Source organism: Syzygium oleosum, unplaced genomic scaffold (assembly GCF_021117445.2).
Source record: "Syzygium oleosum isolate NSW1041296 unplaced genomic scaffold, Sole_v2.1 Sole_v2.13, whole genome shotgun sequence".
NCBI lineage: Eukaryota > Viridiplantae > Streptophyta > Magnoliopsida > Myrtales > Myrtaceae > Syzygium > Syzygium oleosum.
The window spans coordinates 2810457-2828541 of record NW_026607497.1 but is presented as its reverse complement, the minus strand read 5'-3'; the positions used below and the strand labels follow the sequence as shown (position 1 = coordinate 2828541).

Genomic DNA, 18085 nt, shown 5'->3' with positions numbered 1-18085 from the left:
TAGCATTACTGCCGCTGACATGGACATTTTTTGCATTTTTAAAAATTTTTCTGAATTTTTTAATTATCTTTTTCTTTCTTTCTCTTTCTCTTTTCTCTACTAAGTCCGGCAAGGATCGCCGACTAACCTTCACAAGCCATAGACGAGAGCCTGCAACCCTCGCCTATGGCTGGGAAGGGTCGGCCGGCGACCCTTGTCGAACTTAGTAGAAAAAAAGAAAAAGAAGAAAGAAAAAAAACGAAAATTACTAAAAAATTCAGAAAATTTAAAAAAAAATGTAAAAATTATCCACGTTAATGCTGGCTATGCCACGTAAAACGATCAATATCCATGTCATCAATTTCTGTCCAAAATCGAACGGAAGGATTACATCAGCAAATCGTTTATGACTCAATTGACAAAATCGAAATGTTTAAGACTAAATTGGCATAACTGTAATAGATTTAGAACTTTTTCTGTGATTTTCCTAGTGGAAAGGAAAGAATTATGTTTCCTTCATCGATCTTTCCTCCAAACAATCTTCTACTTGGTAAGTTTCAAACAAAAACATCATTTACATTTAGTTAAATTAGCATACTATGAAGTTCATAACATGTAATCCACCATTCATGGACATAACTGGAGGAAGTTTTGCCTAACTAGGATAGAGGAAAATATTACCCGAATGGGAATTTGATGGTTTGGTGTAGCAGTGGCAAATCTCATAAATCATAATCATAAGATATTATTTTGTAAACAAGCAAGTAATGTCATAAAATTTCATTCCTACAAGAGTTGCTCATGATTATGGTTTTGTAAATCACGAAATTGAGATTCTTTCCAGGATATGGAAACCGATGCTGCTTGTACATTCAAGTTGCAATCTTTGTTGTGCTTGTTCCTAATCCATTTGCTACTGTTGATCAAATTACTTGGTTGCCTAGCTAATCTAGTGTGTTCTCAGTTGCCAGTGCTTGGAGCTTCCATTCAAGAGAAGAGTGCTCGTGTTGTATCTATTGGGAGAACAATAACAATTCGAACAATATCGGATTAGCGCAGCAAAATAAAATAATCTCCCTTCTTGTGCAAATCTAATAGGAAATGACTGAATCGAGGAATATAAATACCAAGCACGTAAACATAAGGCAATTTTTTAAGTGGAAAACCTCTTCGGTGTGAGGAGATAAAAAACCACGGGGATCGGAGTCCCCCAAAAAATCTTCACTATCAGCAAAACTGGGTGAATAAAGTTCTTCTCTAGTAAATACTAGAGGTCCATAGCAGCAAAAACATCAAGAACATCATTCTTGGCAATAGACATGAACTTCATAAGAGATAAAATGATAAATCTCACCAAAAAATGCACTTTTGGTGCAACCCACGAAAACCTGATGTAGAGAGCTTCAACTGAAAATCAAACCGTTCAGATTTGAGAAGAATGCGGCACGAACACGCTGACAAAATTTCGGCTCAATCGGACTACGAATCAACCTTCGACGTCAGCATCAGATATATCCTCAAATCTAGATTTTCTGCTCTCTCTTTCTCTCTTGTTACTATGTCTCTCAAAAAAGTTCTTTTGCGGCTACGACATCATAATAATTAGAAACCCTATTTCTCCATATGAATAGACATATGGGCTCAAGCCTTGAGCTTGCAATACATTGGGCTTCCTCCACATGGGAGTGAACCCAGCCAACAAATCTCCCCTTCACGACGATGCGGAGGGATTCACCATCCCTGCTATGAATCTGCAATGTTGAAGCTTCTCCCTTGATAGAGTCTTCGTCATCATATCGAAACCATTATAGTCCGTATGAATTTTCTCAAGTTCTAACAACTTCTCATCTAGAGCGTCCCTTATCCAATGATATCTAACATCAATGTGTTTCGATCTAGAATGAAAATATGAATTCTTACCAAGATGAATCGCACTTTGGTTGTCACAAAATAACTCATACCTCTTTTGCTTGAACCTAAGTTCTTCCAAGAACTTCTTCAGCCATAGCAACTCTTTACTAGCTTCAGTCGCCGCAATAAATTCAGCTTCTGTTGTAGAAAATGCAACACACTTCTGCAACCTTGACTTCCATGACATAGCCCCACTTGCAAAGAAAATCAAATAACCAGAAATAGATTTACGAGTATCAATATCTCCAGTCAAGTCGGAATCTGTGTATCCAACTAACTCAAGTTTCCTGGTTTCGAAACTGAGTTTCAAACTGGAAGTTCCCCGAAGATACCTCATGATCCACTTCACTGTATTCCAATGCTTTCTACATGGATTTGATAAATAACGACTAACAACGCCAACTGTATACGCCAAGTCTGGCAGTGTACATACCATCGCATACATTAAGCTTCCCACAGCCGAGGCATATGGAACACTTTCCATATCTTTCTTCTCTTTATTAGTCGTGGGACTTTGCTTTGTATTCAACTTAAAGTGGGCAGCAAGAGGAGTGCTAACCACTTTAGCCTTGTCCATGTGAAATTTCTAAAGAATCTTCTCAATGTACTTCTCTTGCGACAAGAACAACTTCTTAGCATTTCTGTCCCGAGCAATTCTAATGCCAAGAATCTGCTTCACCGGGCCCAAGTCTTTCATGGCAAAAGACTTGCTTAATTGTTTCTTCAATAACTCAATTCGTGAAGCATTCATGCCGACAATTAACATATCATCAACATAAAGCAAGAAAATAATAAAGTCATCATCAGAAAATTTTTGGACAAATACACAATTATCCGAGAAAGTCTTCTTATAGCCCTGCTCTATCATAACTGAGGTAAACTTTTTGTACCACTGTCTCGGTGCTTGCTTTAGGCCATAGAGACTCTTCTTTAGTTTGCACACATAATCATCTTTTCCTTTCACTTTGAAACCTTCTGGTTGTTCCATGTATATCTCTTCCTCCAAGTCACCATGTAGGAAGGCCGTTTTGACATCCATCTGCTCAACTTCCAAGCCTAGAACCACACGAATAGAAGACATTTTTACCACCGGAGAAAATATATCATCAAAGTCAATATCCTTTCTCTGACCGAATCCCTTAACAACCAATCTAGCTTTGTATCGCGGTTGTAAAGTATGTTCATCTTATTTCAACCTATATACCCACTTGTTCTTTAAAGCTCTTTTACCTTTAGGCAATTTCACCAGCTCAAAAGTATGATTATCATAAAGTGACTGCATTTCATCCTGCATTACATCAAACCATTAGCTTTTGTACTCATCTTTTATTGCTTATGCATAGCACTCTGGTTCACCTGCATTAGTCAATAATACATACTCATCTCCAGAATATCTGGTGGAAGGTCGTCGATCTCTGACGGATCTCCGAATTGGAATATATGGTGGAGCATCTAATGGAGTCTTTGGTTCAGAAATGATATTATCTGTCTCAACATATTAAGGAATATGTGCATTGTCTGAATATTTACTTCCTGCTACTCCTCATCAACTTGTGTAGGAATATGTGTATGAGGAACTAGATCCAAGTCAATCAAGTCATCACTAATCTATGGTACTGAAATCATCTTCGATTTCTCAATATCCTATATTGTTTGATCTTCCATAAACACAACATCTCTGCTTCTTATAATTTTCTTCTCAACTGGATCATAGAACTTGTAGCCAAAAAAATCCTGTCCATAGCCAATAAATATGCATTGTCATGTTTTCACATCAAGTTTAAACTTCTCATCTTTGGGAATATGTACAAATGCCTTGCACCCAACGACACGCAAATAATCATAAGAAACATTTTTGCATGTCCAAACTCTATCATTGAACATCAAACTTTAAAGGAACACATAGAGTAAGATTTAATACATGTGCAATTGTACTCAAAGCCTCGCCCCAAAAGGATCTTGGCAGCTTTGCTTGTGAAAGTAAACATCTTACCCATTCAACCAGTATCTTGTTCATTCGCTCAGCTAAGCCATTTAACTGAGGTGTCTTGGGAGGTGTCTTTTGATGTCGGATACCCTGTTGCTTGCAATATTCATCAAAAGGTCTAGTATACTCTCCCCCGTTATCAATTCTGATGTATTTCAACTTCTTTCCAATCTGTCTCTCAACAGAAGCTTGAAATTGCTTAAAAGAATCTAATACTTGATCTTTAGTTTTCAAGGTATAAACCCAAATTTTCCTTGAATAGTTGTCTATGAAAGTAACAAAATAAAGAGAGCCACCAAGTGATTTTGTCTTCATAGGACTGCAAACATCAGAATGCACTACATCAAGAATACCTGACTTTCTTGAAGGAGTTGAGCTTTTGAATGCAACTCTATTATAATTTCCTGCTAAACAGTGAGCACACTTCTTCAGTTCTGAACTTTTCATTCCTGAAAGGAGCTTCTTCTTGGTCAATATTAACAAACCCTTCTCACTAATGTGACTGAGCTTCTTGTGCCATAACTCAATCGTTTCTCCGTTGTCTACTGCATTAATTTTGTATGTGGACAACTTTGCCTGCATAATGTACAACGAATAACATTTTTTACCTCTAGCCACAACCATAAAACCTTTAGTGAGCTTCCATCGACCATCACTAAAGGTGTTGCAATACCCCTCATCATCCAACTTACCTGTGGAAATCAAATTCAAACGAATATCAAGTATATGCTTAACATTATTCAATACTAACCTTGTGCCATTGCTAGTCTCTAGGCACACATCACCAATGCCTACAACTTCAGCAAGTCCATTGTTTTCCATCTTCACAGATTCAAAGTCACCTGACCTGTAAGATGTAAAGAAATCCCTACGAGATGTAGTATGAATAGATGCACCACTATCAATTACCCAACTGGTCTCATGACATACAAAATTCACTGCATCACCATCAAAGACAATGAGAAAGTCTTCTGCAACTGCAGCAACACGATTGTCATCGCTATCATTATCACTTTTCTTCTCTTTACTTTTCTCTTTCTGTTTCTTTCTTTTCATCTAACGACAAAACCTCTGAATATGTCCCTTCTGATGACAATAATGGCACTCAACATTTGCAAATTTATTGTATTTGCCTTTACTTTTATCTCTGCTCTTGTCTCTAATTCTCGGACTTTGAGTCTCACTTCTTCCCCTTTTCTCAACAACCAAGGCATCAGAATATGAAGATGAGGATCCCTGTGTCTTTCTTCTCATCTCTTCATTTAAAACACTACTCTTGGCCAAATCCATGGTAATCATACCATCCGGGGCTGAATTAGACAAAGACGTTCGAAACGTCTCTCATGAGTCCAGCAAAGTACCAAGCAACCATAACGCTTGTATCTCATCATCAAACTTGATATCCATCGCAGCTAGCTAATTTATAATTCCTTGAAAAGAATTTAAATGATCAGTCAAACGAGCACCATCTTGATATCTCAGAGCCATCATCTGTTTTATCATAAATAACTTGTTATTCTCAGTCTTTCGAGCATACAATTGTTCGAGCTTATTCCACAAACTGCGTGCATGCGTTTCCTTAATGATATGATTCAAAACATTATCATCCACCCACTGCCTAATGTAACCACACACTTGACGATGAAATATAGTCCATTCAGCATTAGTTTTATTCTCGGGTTTCTCATCAACAAACTCGGATAAATAATAATCCTTCACGTACAAAAGGTCTTCCATCTTTCCTTTCCACATGTGATAATTCGAACCATTCAATGTAACCATTCTACTCGTATTCGTTTCCATCGTTTAACACAAGGCAGAAAAATCCAGCAATAACCAAAGCTCTTATTCCACTTTGTTAGGAGAACAATAACAACCCGAACAATATCGAATTAGCGCAGTGAAATAAAATAATCTCTCCTCTTGTGAAAATCTAATAGGAAATGACTGAATCGAGGAATATAAATACCAAGCATGTAAACACAAGGCGATTTTTTACGTGGAAAACCTCCTCGGTGTGAGAAGATCAAAAACCATGAGACCGGAGTCCACCCAAAAATCTTCACTACCAGCAAAACTGGGTGAAAAAATTCTTCTCTAGTAAATACTAGAGGTACATAGGAGCAAAAACATCAAGAACATCATTATTGACAATAGATATGAACTTCACAAGAGATAAAATGATAAATCTCACCAAAAAATGCACTTTTGGTGCAACCCACGAAAACCTGATGTAGGGAGCTTTAACTGAAAATCAAACCGTTCAGATTCGAGAAGAATGCGGCACAAACACGCTGACAAAATGTCAGCTCAATCGGACCACGAAACGACCTCCGACGTCAGTATCAGATATATCCTCAAACCCAGATTTTCTGCTCTCTTTCTCTCTCTTGTTACTATGTCTCTCAAAAACGTTCTTTTTGCAGCTACGACCTCATGATAGTGAGAAACTCTATTTCTCCATATGAATAGACATATGGGCTCAATCCTTGGGTTTACAATACATTGGGCTTCCTTCACGTGGGAGTGAACTCAGCCAACAGTATCTCGCATAATTGTTTGTGGTTCACTCCTTGCATACCTAAACACTGCTTCATAGCTTTGGTTACTCATCGATGGTGGGTTGCCTAAAGAGATAGGTTCAAGAGATGGCGTGCCTTGCAATCTGCTGTCTGTCTTCTACATGGTTTAGCTAATGAAACTTGAGATCACTTATTTTTTTAGTGTGGTTTTGATTCCTTTCTCCGGGTCAAGGTGCTTGAGTTACATGGAATTAATAGATTGCCTGGATCCTGGCTTTCTCAATTTGATTGGATTAAGCAACTTCTTAAGGGAAAAGCTTTTCCTGCCTTGCTCATGAAGAACTCCTGGTGCGCAGCATCTTATCACTTGTGGAAAGCAAGGAACAGGAGATTGCATGAAGCTGGCTTTATTCCACTCAGCACACGAAAGTCCATCCTTAAAATATAAACAAAGGTTCGTTCTTTACATGACTCGAAACTTGACTTGTAATTCTTTGACATGACTCAAAATCTTTATCAAGAAACCAGAAAAAATAAATTTCAATAAGAAAAGGGGAACGAATATGTGGGATGCAACAGGGCTGGCAATTTCTAATGCAAACTAACACGAATGCGGTACTCATTGACATGAATTTAATACACACAAGTTTTGTAGCATGATTAACAAAATCACAGTAGTTTCCACTGACATGACTTGATAGGATTACAAAACCCGGTAATGACACGTAAGCAACCGATTGTTAGCACTGAATTTCTGTTAATAAATCGACTTTTCAAGGCATGGTAAGTTATTGGTTTACCTATTTTAAGTCGAATCCCGGGTTTTGTCAAGCCTGCCCATTTGGTACTAATCTTATTAACTATATAACACAGAGCTCAGCAGCGACAGAGTCCTGTTCAAGATGCGCATGAGTATGAAAGCACCGAGGGAGGGGTTAACTCGGGAGAAGGAAAGGAAAAACTTTATGAATGGATCGCAAGAAAAAGACAAGAAAATCATAGTCAAAATCATGGTCCAGTCAAAATGGGATCGAACACGCGTCGGGCGAGCACGGGCTGAGCGAGTCAGGCGAGCGTAGAGAATTGTCGGGATCCCACGAGACGAGTCAACGTTAACAAAAGAGCGAAGAGATCGAAACGTGGACGCAACTTCAGACACTGATCTAATTGTCGCTTTGTCTTTTTTTCCAATTTCTTTAGCCCGCATTATTTTTCCCCCCGCTTCCCTCCGTCCAATCACTTGCGACCTGCATGAGGATTTACGTAAGACTTTGATCACTTTGCCACGTTCTTTAATCCCATTCGCAGCCGGAATTCACTTTTTCGTCTCTGCCCGATTTCGGATTACTTAAAAACATTTATGTTATTGCGCTCACACTTTATTGGAAAATACATAAAAAAAGTTGACTTTTGATTGCCAAACAGTTAGACCACGTGCCCTAATCCTATGATCACTGTTCTTGGGCGACTAGACTGGCAAGTATGGTGTGCTCGTCACGCGACATGTCCGATAAATGGATTGTTTCTCCAAGGCTAGATATGTTCAAATCAAGAAAGTGAATTTAGACTATAGTTACGGAACATATTCTAATTGCCCGTTCTCGAACATGTTAACAACATATTGTTGAAAGTAATTCCAGTAAGCATCATTACTTGAAATAGCCAAGAATCTTTCAAAGCGACGAGAAACCGAGTCACGAGTGTCACATATGGATTGTAAATAACACAGTCATTTTACGATGTATGTTCATTGGATGGAGTACGTTCATAGTACATTGGCAAGCATGTAGTGCAAAATCATGGGAACTTGGGTCCCGTTGTGATATAGAATATTAACTTTTGGCGAATGAAGGTAGAGGTATATCTTATCCAAAATTTAGCCAATTTCCAAATGCAACCCACCCAAATAAAGAATAATATTTGTCTCTAGACAACCCAATTACATGCGAGCATAACAAACGTATATTTCAGGGTTGAAATGATTATTTAACTATGCAAGATTAAATGTAGGGTCTGGTCTGGTCTATCAATAGCTCAACCCTGGGTTTCAGCGTGAAAAATCTAGTATATCGAATATACTACCTAAAGCGTAGATGAATTGACTACATATCTTGCTGAAGATTTTCTCCAACTCCATTGCTTGAGCAATTTTGACCTATATTATTAGAATAACTTATCTTTTTTTGTCCCAAGAAATTGCGGTTGCACCCCATACGTCCACGAAAAAGCACGTCATGTTTATTAATTTGTCACCATACTAAAAAGTTCAATCATAGAGAAACGATAACGTGAAAGACAGGTCCCAGTAAGCGAAAATAAAATGTATGAAAACTGAGAAGTTATTGTCAAGTGTTTGATTTAATTGAGGTACTTGACATTCTATTGGTGCACAAGGCGAACTTGCGTGCTTACATAATTCCGTTGACATAAAAGCTGTTCGGAGCAGCATCATACAGAGACGACACAATATGACTACTGTGAACATCTCTATCTTCTTTGTTGCAGCCACTGAGGTATGTCGTCGATGACGAATTCAAAGTGAGGGAGCTAGACATAGGTGACGAAAGAGATGACGAGCCAAGAACGAAGTTTTGGACTCTGTTGGCGTCCTTTGATTGAAAAACATAAGGTCCTGACGAGAAATGGTCAATATTGAACCGACAGGAACCGTCAAATTCATGGTTTGGCACAGGAACTGGAGTTTCAGCAATGTTCATGTGCTGATGTTGAATATCGCCATCAGCTTGCCAATAGCTTGGAATAGGGTTTTGGTGGCAACTAACGAAATTACTGGGGTTTGATGGGGGACTTTCCCTAGCATTATTCGAGTGCATGAGTCCGTTTTCATTTAGGAAATGGGAATTATTTGGTGGGTTATGAAGCTGGTTTGCTAGTAACGAATACTGGAACTGATCAAGAACTTCTGGGGTAATTTCTTGGACATTTTGGGGCACCTCTGGGCTTTTGAAACTTGAAGAGAAGAGAGTGGTCGCCAAGTCTAGGAGGTCCGGATTCACAGCATATCCATTCATGTTGAGAGAGTTTGGTACGTTGTTGAATTGTGAACTGTAATGAGCGTGAAGAGATGAGGTGAGGATGGAGGATAGATCAAGAAGATCGAGGCGCGGGCGGTGAGTCACCGGGTCGATTCCCATTTTGAGTAGCCTTTTCTTGATGTGGGTGTTCCAGTAGTTCTTGATCTCATTGTCGGTCCTCCCGGGCAATTGAGCCGCGATAGCCGACCACCTGTTCAAGAAAATGAAACTTTAGTGCTGACCAACATGTCTTGAAATCCATACATGGGATGTGGTATATTATTCATTTAAAAAGGACTATAAAAACCAGAAAGAAGAAAGAGAGATGGGATTGTATTTATGATTTCAATTTAATTATTTGCATGAGAATAGAAATCGTAAACGCTTTCTAAAGTTATTTAAAAATCAAGAAGTCCACAAATTAGGTAATCCATGGAAGCATCCGCGAAATTGCAAGATAATAAAGAAATAGAAGGCTAGAGACTGTCTGCTACTACATGCTACATAGTACTGTGTCATATAAAGAAAACGAAATTCTCATATGTATATTCTTACTTGTTGCCCAAAACACCATGCAACTGTATGATAGTCTCTTCTTCTTCGAACGCGAACCTCCCTCTCTTGATATCGGGCCGCAGGTAGTTCGTCCACCGCAGGCGACAACTCTTTCCGCATCTCTTGAGCCCTGTTAATCACGTAAAGCGAAGCTTGATGCATCAGCTATTGTTCGGGTCGGAACATGAACAACCATACACACAGCGCAAGACAATCAAACATCACTCTGGCGTCCCAGTATCAGCACACAACTTACCTGCATTTTTCGGGAGGGTGCGCCATTTTCCGTGCCCATGTTTCTGAATGTACTCGACCAGTTTCTTATCCTCCTCCGCCGTCCATGGCCCCTTCTTCAATCCATTCTTGTCACAACACGGAGGCTTGCCCATATTGCGTGAGAAATCTGGCTCTTTTACGATGAATGCTGCAATTAACACAATTAACACAGAGAGAGAGAGAGAGAGAGAGAGAGAGAGAGAGAGAGAGAGAGAGAGAGAGAGAGAGAGTCTTGGGGTTCTAGAAACAGAAGTGATTATGGTTAGTGATGATTAATGGTAGAGGAGATGTGTGTATAAATAGGAGGGGAAAGGAAGTGAGGAAGGATAAGTCAATGGGATTTGGTAATCGGAACCGCCCTTTGTTCACCACTTGAGAAACGTGTCTTCTCTCGAGGAACAAGGCTTGGGCTTTAACTACGTCCTTGAGGGAATTACCATGAAAGTTAATCACGACAGGCATGACGTGCCTAACATGTATATACTAAGTATTCTACCCCGGACAGTTTTTCTTTTATAGAATTCATTAATTCTTTACGTATAATTTTACTTTATAAATTTTATTACTTGTGCAATTTTGATTTCATGACAGTCAATCACAACTCACTAAATAAGCAAAAACATCTGGCTGAGAGCTAGTCAAATATGTTTTTTCACCGAATTACGTCTCCAAACATCGTCATACTTTGATCAGTTTACTAAAATTCAGGATCTTGGTACAATTATCGAGTCATCATATAGTGCTTCCTCCATCTTGGGTGTTCTCAGTGCATCTAAATTCTTAGATCGTGTAATATAAGCCTCGCATGTATATTTACCAAAATCAAGAGTTTAAAGCCGCTCAGAGCATTTTTTTTTATAAAAAAAATCCCTATTGTCTCGGTAAAGAGAGAGAAAGAAAGAGATGCGACATCGTGCTGTGTCGAATGGTGAGTGGTGGTGGGTTTGCACCACCTCCAACAAGACTGGCTTCTTGTCGTGTAGTCCGATTACACCACATGTCTCCAAATCAAGAAAACACGAAATGACGCGCGCGCACAAACAAATGACGCAACGATTTTGTGCATTTTCGGGCACGTATCGTAGTTAAACAGTACGGTGCCACGTAGATGACTGATGATGTTTTACCTTAGACCGTGCAAAGCAAAATAACATAACGTGCGTTTCAAATCATGAGCAGTACATGGCTCGGACCCGATGATGAGCCACGTTTGCATGAACTTTGGATCTGGCCATGTCGTGAATTACGGCTCCTCTTCTCATCGATTGCACATGTGACATGACACATGGGGACTGAAAACTTTGCACCCCAAACACCGTGGACCGGACTGATCTAGACCATCACAGGCGATGATTATACCCATATACAATTTAGATTCGTTCATGTAATCATTTAAAAACGTATTGAAAATCGCTAGTAAATAATATTCATCGCGGCCATGATCAGAATTTTCTTTCAACGTATTACTTTTCTATTAACTATACGAGAAAATTAGGCAAAGACTCGACGACTGTTACGTCGAAGCTAACCAATGAATCGCTTTCGGTAAGAGATCAAGTGTACACGTCCTTTTTTCACATCCATTTCCATTCTAGATGTGATATTCATGAAATTTTCCAGTAGAATTTCCCTGGATATTAACTCCTTCATATTTTCTATATAATCGACAATTGACTATACAAGAAGAGTAAGCAAAGACTCGACGACTATTAGGTTGAAACCAACGAATGAATCGCTTTGTCGGTAAGAAATCAAGTGTACAAGTCCCTTTTTCACATCCATTTCCTTTCTAGATGTGATTATTCATGAATTTTTCCTATAGAATAGTCCTGGATATTAATAACTCCTTCGTATTTTCGTCCCAAGTGACAGGAACCCGATGACATGACCTACGGATCCTGTTTAATGCGCTCGTTGAATTCTACTTTAAGTTCGTAGAAAAATAAGGATAGAACGACTTAAATAACAGGCTCAAACAATTATTCCACTTGGGTTTATTTCGGTTCATTGTCCATGGCTCCATTTCCCTCGGCCGACTTTGTATTTTGTCAATGACTATTTGAGTTGTGCCTCTCTCCAAGAGGAATACGCACGCGAGCATTTATTAGACTATACTGTATTTGTCAAAAGGTGGGGAGGTTTCGTTGTCAGCCCACTTCTTTATCTCTTTCTTTTTCTCAAACACTTGAGATGAATCTTTCAGAATTCAGTCCACGCTCACTTCCCATCACATGATCAAGACATCTTTACTGAGAAGAACCCCATCCGCTTCTTGCTATTTCGGGTTAAAAGCCTTATAGGCCGGTGCACGTTTCGTTTCCTCGATAAATCCGGTTCATGCATCCGGCAGCTAGATTTGGTAATGAAGCATGCGTTTACCTCGTTAGAGCATCACATGAGTTTTATTCCGGGGCAGCGAATAACAACACATGATGCGACTTTAAGGTTTCCCGTTCAAATCATCACGACGGCTCTCGGCCTTAGGAAAACTTTATGTTGGTCCAACTCGAAAGTTCAAATCAAGATGGAGATGTGTATCTTTCAAACTGAAGTTCCTATGAGAAATGCCAAACAGTCTGGTCATATGACAGGCTGATGCTTAGGTCTCTACGGCTGTCCACATTAAAGCATTGTACTAAGATTCATTTTGGCTGCCAGATGGGATTGACAAGGATACCGAGAGTGTCCCTCACCATTCAATGTCAATCCCCACCTAATTTTACATGAGTGGGAACGGAAGAACATGACAAGGGAAAATAAAATTAGAAAGAGCACAGGAAGAGAGCGTCCAATCCATATGACCATTGACCATCACATCCATCTGTGATGCATGATTATTTCATCTTTTGTCTCTGATTACTGTTATATAGCATGGTTGTATGATTGCTCGGTCAAAGTTCAGTTCGAAAGTCTACCCTCACATCCAGTTCTTATCGAATGATTCGGAGTTTGGCTCGGTACGTGTAAGTCCGGGAAAATCATTACTTGAATGTAATATATAAATTAAACCGAACGTGGATTTAACAATATCCGAAAGGTCAGATTCAATTTAGTATATGTATTAGAGGCTCACTGAATGCTTGCTAACAGATCAAAAGCTCTGACCCAATAGATCGAATGAAATTTTCTGTAGCATCACGTGAGATTCATGACTGAGGACGATGAGCCGGTGCGCTTGTTTACACCTTCAAGATAAGCTTGCCAGGTGTTGTCAGGTGTAATCTAGGACGCAAATTCAACTCTACTCGCTAGCTTTAGCTAGGATCATTCCTGGGATCTACAGTAATTTTCACTGTTCTGTTCATCCTCCGAGAATAGGAACTCTAGCTGGATCTGGACAGCTTCGAATCACTGGAGTCTGAAAGGCAAGACATGAACTTTAGACTAAAGACCCAAGATGCTCACGGCATCATGACCGGCGATCACTGTCGCGCGTGGGCTCTTTTTAATTGCTTTCTTATGATCCTCTTAGTCAATCCTGGAACACTGGCCATACAGTTTCCAACGTTTTCAATTTTCGATTCCATCTTTCAACACATCAATTACTCCTCAATTTTCTCTGATTGAGAATATATACTGCGCATGTTTATGCACCGATTGACTATATGCACACAGAGACACGTAACACGTGTTGCCCCTCGATTGCCACTCGGCCTACCCAATTGTTTTGCCTTTTTAGACAGAACAAAGATATATACCTCATTTAAAAAACAATTTTCTTTAGATAAGATCATGTGAAATCTTATACATGCCCTATATTTATATAATTGACTATAATGGAATGTGGGGAAAATGTCCAAAAATGTCGTAAACCTATTATATTTTTGCCAATTTAGTCTTAAACCATTCACTTTTGCCAATTGAGTCATAAATATTTTCACGTTTTGCCAATTGAGTTCATATAACCAATTTTAACCGAAAATTGCTGATGTGGGCGCCATTTAGTGTTATGTAGGACGGTCGGCGCTGACGTGGATAATTCAAATAATATTTTAATATTTTTCGAATTATTTTTTTTCTTCTTTTTGCTTTCTTTAATTTTCTTCTTCCAAGTCCAGCAAGTGTCACCGGCCAAGCCTCGTCGGTCACAGGCCTGTGATCGGCGAGGGTTACCAAGAAAGAAAGAAAAAAAGAAAAGAAAAAAGAAGAAAAAAATAAATTAAAAAATTCGAAAAAAATATCAAAATATTATTAAAAATTGTACACGTTAGCGCCGGCCGTGCCTCATAAGATGACCGACGTCCACGTCAACAATTTTCAGCTAAAATTGGTCGAATAGACTAAATTGGCAAAACATGAAAATGTTTAGAACTCAATTGACAAAATCGAAAGGTTCATGACCGAATTAGTAAAAGTGCACTAGTTTTAGAATTTTTTGGACAATTTGCCCATGGAATGTGAGTATCTTTTAATCAATGGGTTGTCATATAATTGTCTACGATGGACTAGACATGTCTAAGTATGCTGAGAAAACTACTCGAAGGAGTAAACAATAATCAAAGTATCTTCCCATAGTCAAACGGTTAAGCCCTTGTGACATGAGCAGAATATTAAGCTCAATCATACATGCTTAGTTATGTATGTCATGTATGTGTCAAATAAAACATGCATGGTGTCATAATTAACGTGTAATTCTTATTTGAAAAGATATTATTTATCCTAGTTTTCAATGAACTCCAATTAGAAATGGAGGAAATTTTTTTAGACCAACATCGCCAGGAAATACAGCCCGTGACAAAATATCTTAACGTTGTTCCTGTTTATGGGTTATACAATTAATAGAAGTCTCACAAAATCTATATGTTTTTTTACCTAATATAGTAAAGTAAAACCATTTACGGTGTATGTTAAAGTCGACCCCCATGAAGGGTGACCTAACAGGGAGAAAGAAAGAAAAGGTTTTTGCCCGGTTCATGGGCTTTGCAGGGTCGTAGCCTGTATTTTGCGTTCATGCACTTGGATTATTAAAAAAATAAAAGAGTAACTTTTACGTCGAAGTTAATAGAATTATCTATGGGTGAGCAGTTCCCGGTCCGGTCCGGTCCAACCCAAGAACCAGGAACCGGACCGGGAGGACCGGTTCCCAGTTTCTAGGACCGGGGACCGGACCAGCTAATTTTGGGACCGTGGATCGGACCGAACCATCGGTCCGGTCCGATTCCAATGGAACCAATTGGTAAAGGCAAGAGGGAACCGGGAAGCATTTTCGGGACCAATATATGAAAGCATTTTTGGGTTGGTCCCATTGGAACCGAATAAAAATGAACTATCAAATGCTTTTTTTGTTATTTAAATATATATATTTAAAAAGTAAATAAATATATATATGAAAAAATTAGAAAAATATATATTTATCGGTCCGGTCCGGTCGGTCCGGTCTGGTCCGATTCCCACCCTAGAACCGGGAACCGGACCGCCTGGAAACCGGTTCCACTTTTAGGAACCGGGAACCGGACCGATATTCCTGAGAATCGGACCAAACCGGTCGGTCCGATCCGGTCCCGGTTTGAGCGGTCCATCTTGCTCACCGTTAGAATTATCCATTATCGGATAAGTTATTATAATTTAGAACTTGATTTGATTGGAAAGTAACTAGATCGATGTATAAGACAGTTAATCCACATCAAAATCGGTTGACAATTCTCTTTAACCCACAAATCAACAAAATAGTTAACAAACCAATCATTTTTTATGCTACAAATCAACAAAATAGTTACCTTTCATATCATAACAACAGGATCAAATTTTCATATATTTTTGTTTGATATATTTTTCTTTTACGTGGCTAACATGCAAAATAAACAAGTTTTAGCTTCGTATTTGATAGTGGGTGTCAGAAAGTCCAATCCAAAAGTTTAGTTGATAAGTGGAGAGATGCCACATGTATATAAAGAGCATATAAACCTCATAGTCAAGCAATACTGGGGTTACTTATTTATCATTTAAGATGTTAGAGATATCGATGATCTTTTTCATATTTATGGTGATTGTACATATATGTAGGAGATTCTCCATATTGTGCATATCTTGATTGATTGTACTTGATTTAATTACCTTAAAATAGACATCTAATAAAGCCCTCATGTACTATTCATTAGAAACAACATAAAATATAAAGAAATTCATCAATTCTCTCTTTATATATGTATTTCTTATCCAGGCATCAAAGATGGTTGATACTTAGGTGCACACTCGAGTCCTCCGATGCACATTCAAGTGCAATTCTCGTATTTCATGTCATCGTCTTTTCAGTAACTACTAATATCCCACTCTCAGCGTCAATCCTCAACATTGTTAAACTTGTCCGATAGCCAACGTCGCGTAGTTTGCAAAGCTATGTTATCCGAGGAAGCACCCATGTAATAAGGCTAGCAACATTGACCATGATGTTCATAACAACACAAGCCACACAAGCCACACAAGCCGTGTTTCTATCCATAGACAAAGACCACTACTAGACTCGCCGCCCTGAGATTTGTTTTGTAATAAATCCAGCTGCATTAGTCACATTTCTCTACGGTGTTCGTAATAACGCCAGCCGCACCGGTTGCATTTCTCCGCCAATCTAGCAGCTATGACAACATGAAGAGTAGCGATAATTCTCTCTTCAGCACACTGAATAGCTTTAGTGATCCACCAGGCGTTTTTCATATTTTTTATGCAAACTCAAGTTAATTTTTATGCACGATGTTAAAAATACATAAGATATTTTTTAGAGATAGTTAGGATATTTTTCCTATTTCTTGTGATTATGCATATATCTGGGAGATTCTCTATATCCCGATTGTGCATATATTAGTTTGATCACACTCGATTTGATTACCTTAGATAGTCATCTAAAAAATCCTACAAATAGGCTCATTTACACTTCATTATGTGATACTTTGAAACATACTAAATGAAGATGAAGAGTGCATGAGCTTTTTATTAGACGACTATTTAAGGTAATTAAAGCAAGTACAATCAACTAAGTATTGCACAATTGGGGATATGGAAAATCTCCCCAATATATGCACAATCACAAGAAATATGGAAAATATCCTAAATATTTATAGAAAATATCTTAAATATGTCTAACATCCTCCTCAAACTCAAGGTGCATAAAAGCCAATTTGAGTTTGGATGAAAAAAAATCCTAAAAACGCTTGGGGTGCGCATGGAATGCATTCCAAAATAAAAATTTTGTTCCGGAATGCATTCCGGAACAGAATGGCGTTTGTTAAAAAATTTTCGGAATGCATTCTGGAGCGATTTTTGCATTCTGGAATAAAAATGCGTTTGTTAAAAATACTTGATTCCAGAATGCATTCTTGATTCCAGAATGCATTTTTTATTCCAGAATGAGTTTTTGCCAAGAAAAAGAGAAGCTACTTTTTGTAGCTTCTTGATTCCGGAATGCATTCTCCCTATTTTCTCATAAATTTTTTTTTTCAGAAAATGCATAAAAATTGAAAAATTCTAGAAAAAATCATAAAAATTTCCAGAAAATAAAAAAAAGTTAGATTTCTGGAAAATATGAAATTTGGTGAATTTTTTTTTAAAAATAAAAAAATAAAAAATTTCAAAACTTCACAGAATAGCTTAAAACACATGTGGCCACCCACTTTGAGTGAAATTTAAATTTTTGATGTGCCCAAAAAAAATAAAAAGTTTCAAAACTTCACAAAATGGCTTAAAATACCTGAGGTCACTTACTTTAAGTGAAATTTAAATTTTTTGAGGTGCCCAAAAAAATAATAATAATAAAATAAAAATTTTCAAAACTTCACAAAATGGCTTAAAATACCTGTGGCCACCCACTTTGAGTGAAATTTAAATTT

At 38.2% G+C, this 18085-nt stretch overlaps 1 protein-coding gene across 1 annotated transcript; it reads right to left on the bottom strand.

Moving 5' to 3' along the window:
* Positions 1–8738: 8738 nt before the first annotated feature.
* Positions 8739–10539, bottom strand: LOC115687707 (transcription factor MYB41). The gene is made up of 4 exons (XM_030613343.2): positions 10467–10539; positions 10246–10425; positions 9990–10119; positions 8739–9645 (listed from the first exon to the last, which is right to left on the bottom strand). The coding sequence occupies exons 2-4, from the start codon at positions 10376–10378 to the stop codon at positions 8808–8810; spliced, it is 1101 nt and encodes a 366-aa protein (XP_030469203.1). The 5' UTR covers positions 10379–10425; positions 10467–10539; the 3' UTR covers positions 8739–8807.
* Between the last annotated feature and the right edge of the window lie 7546 nt (positions 10540–18085).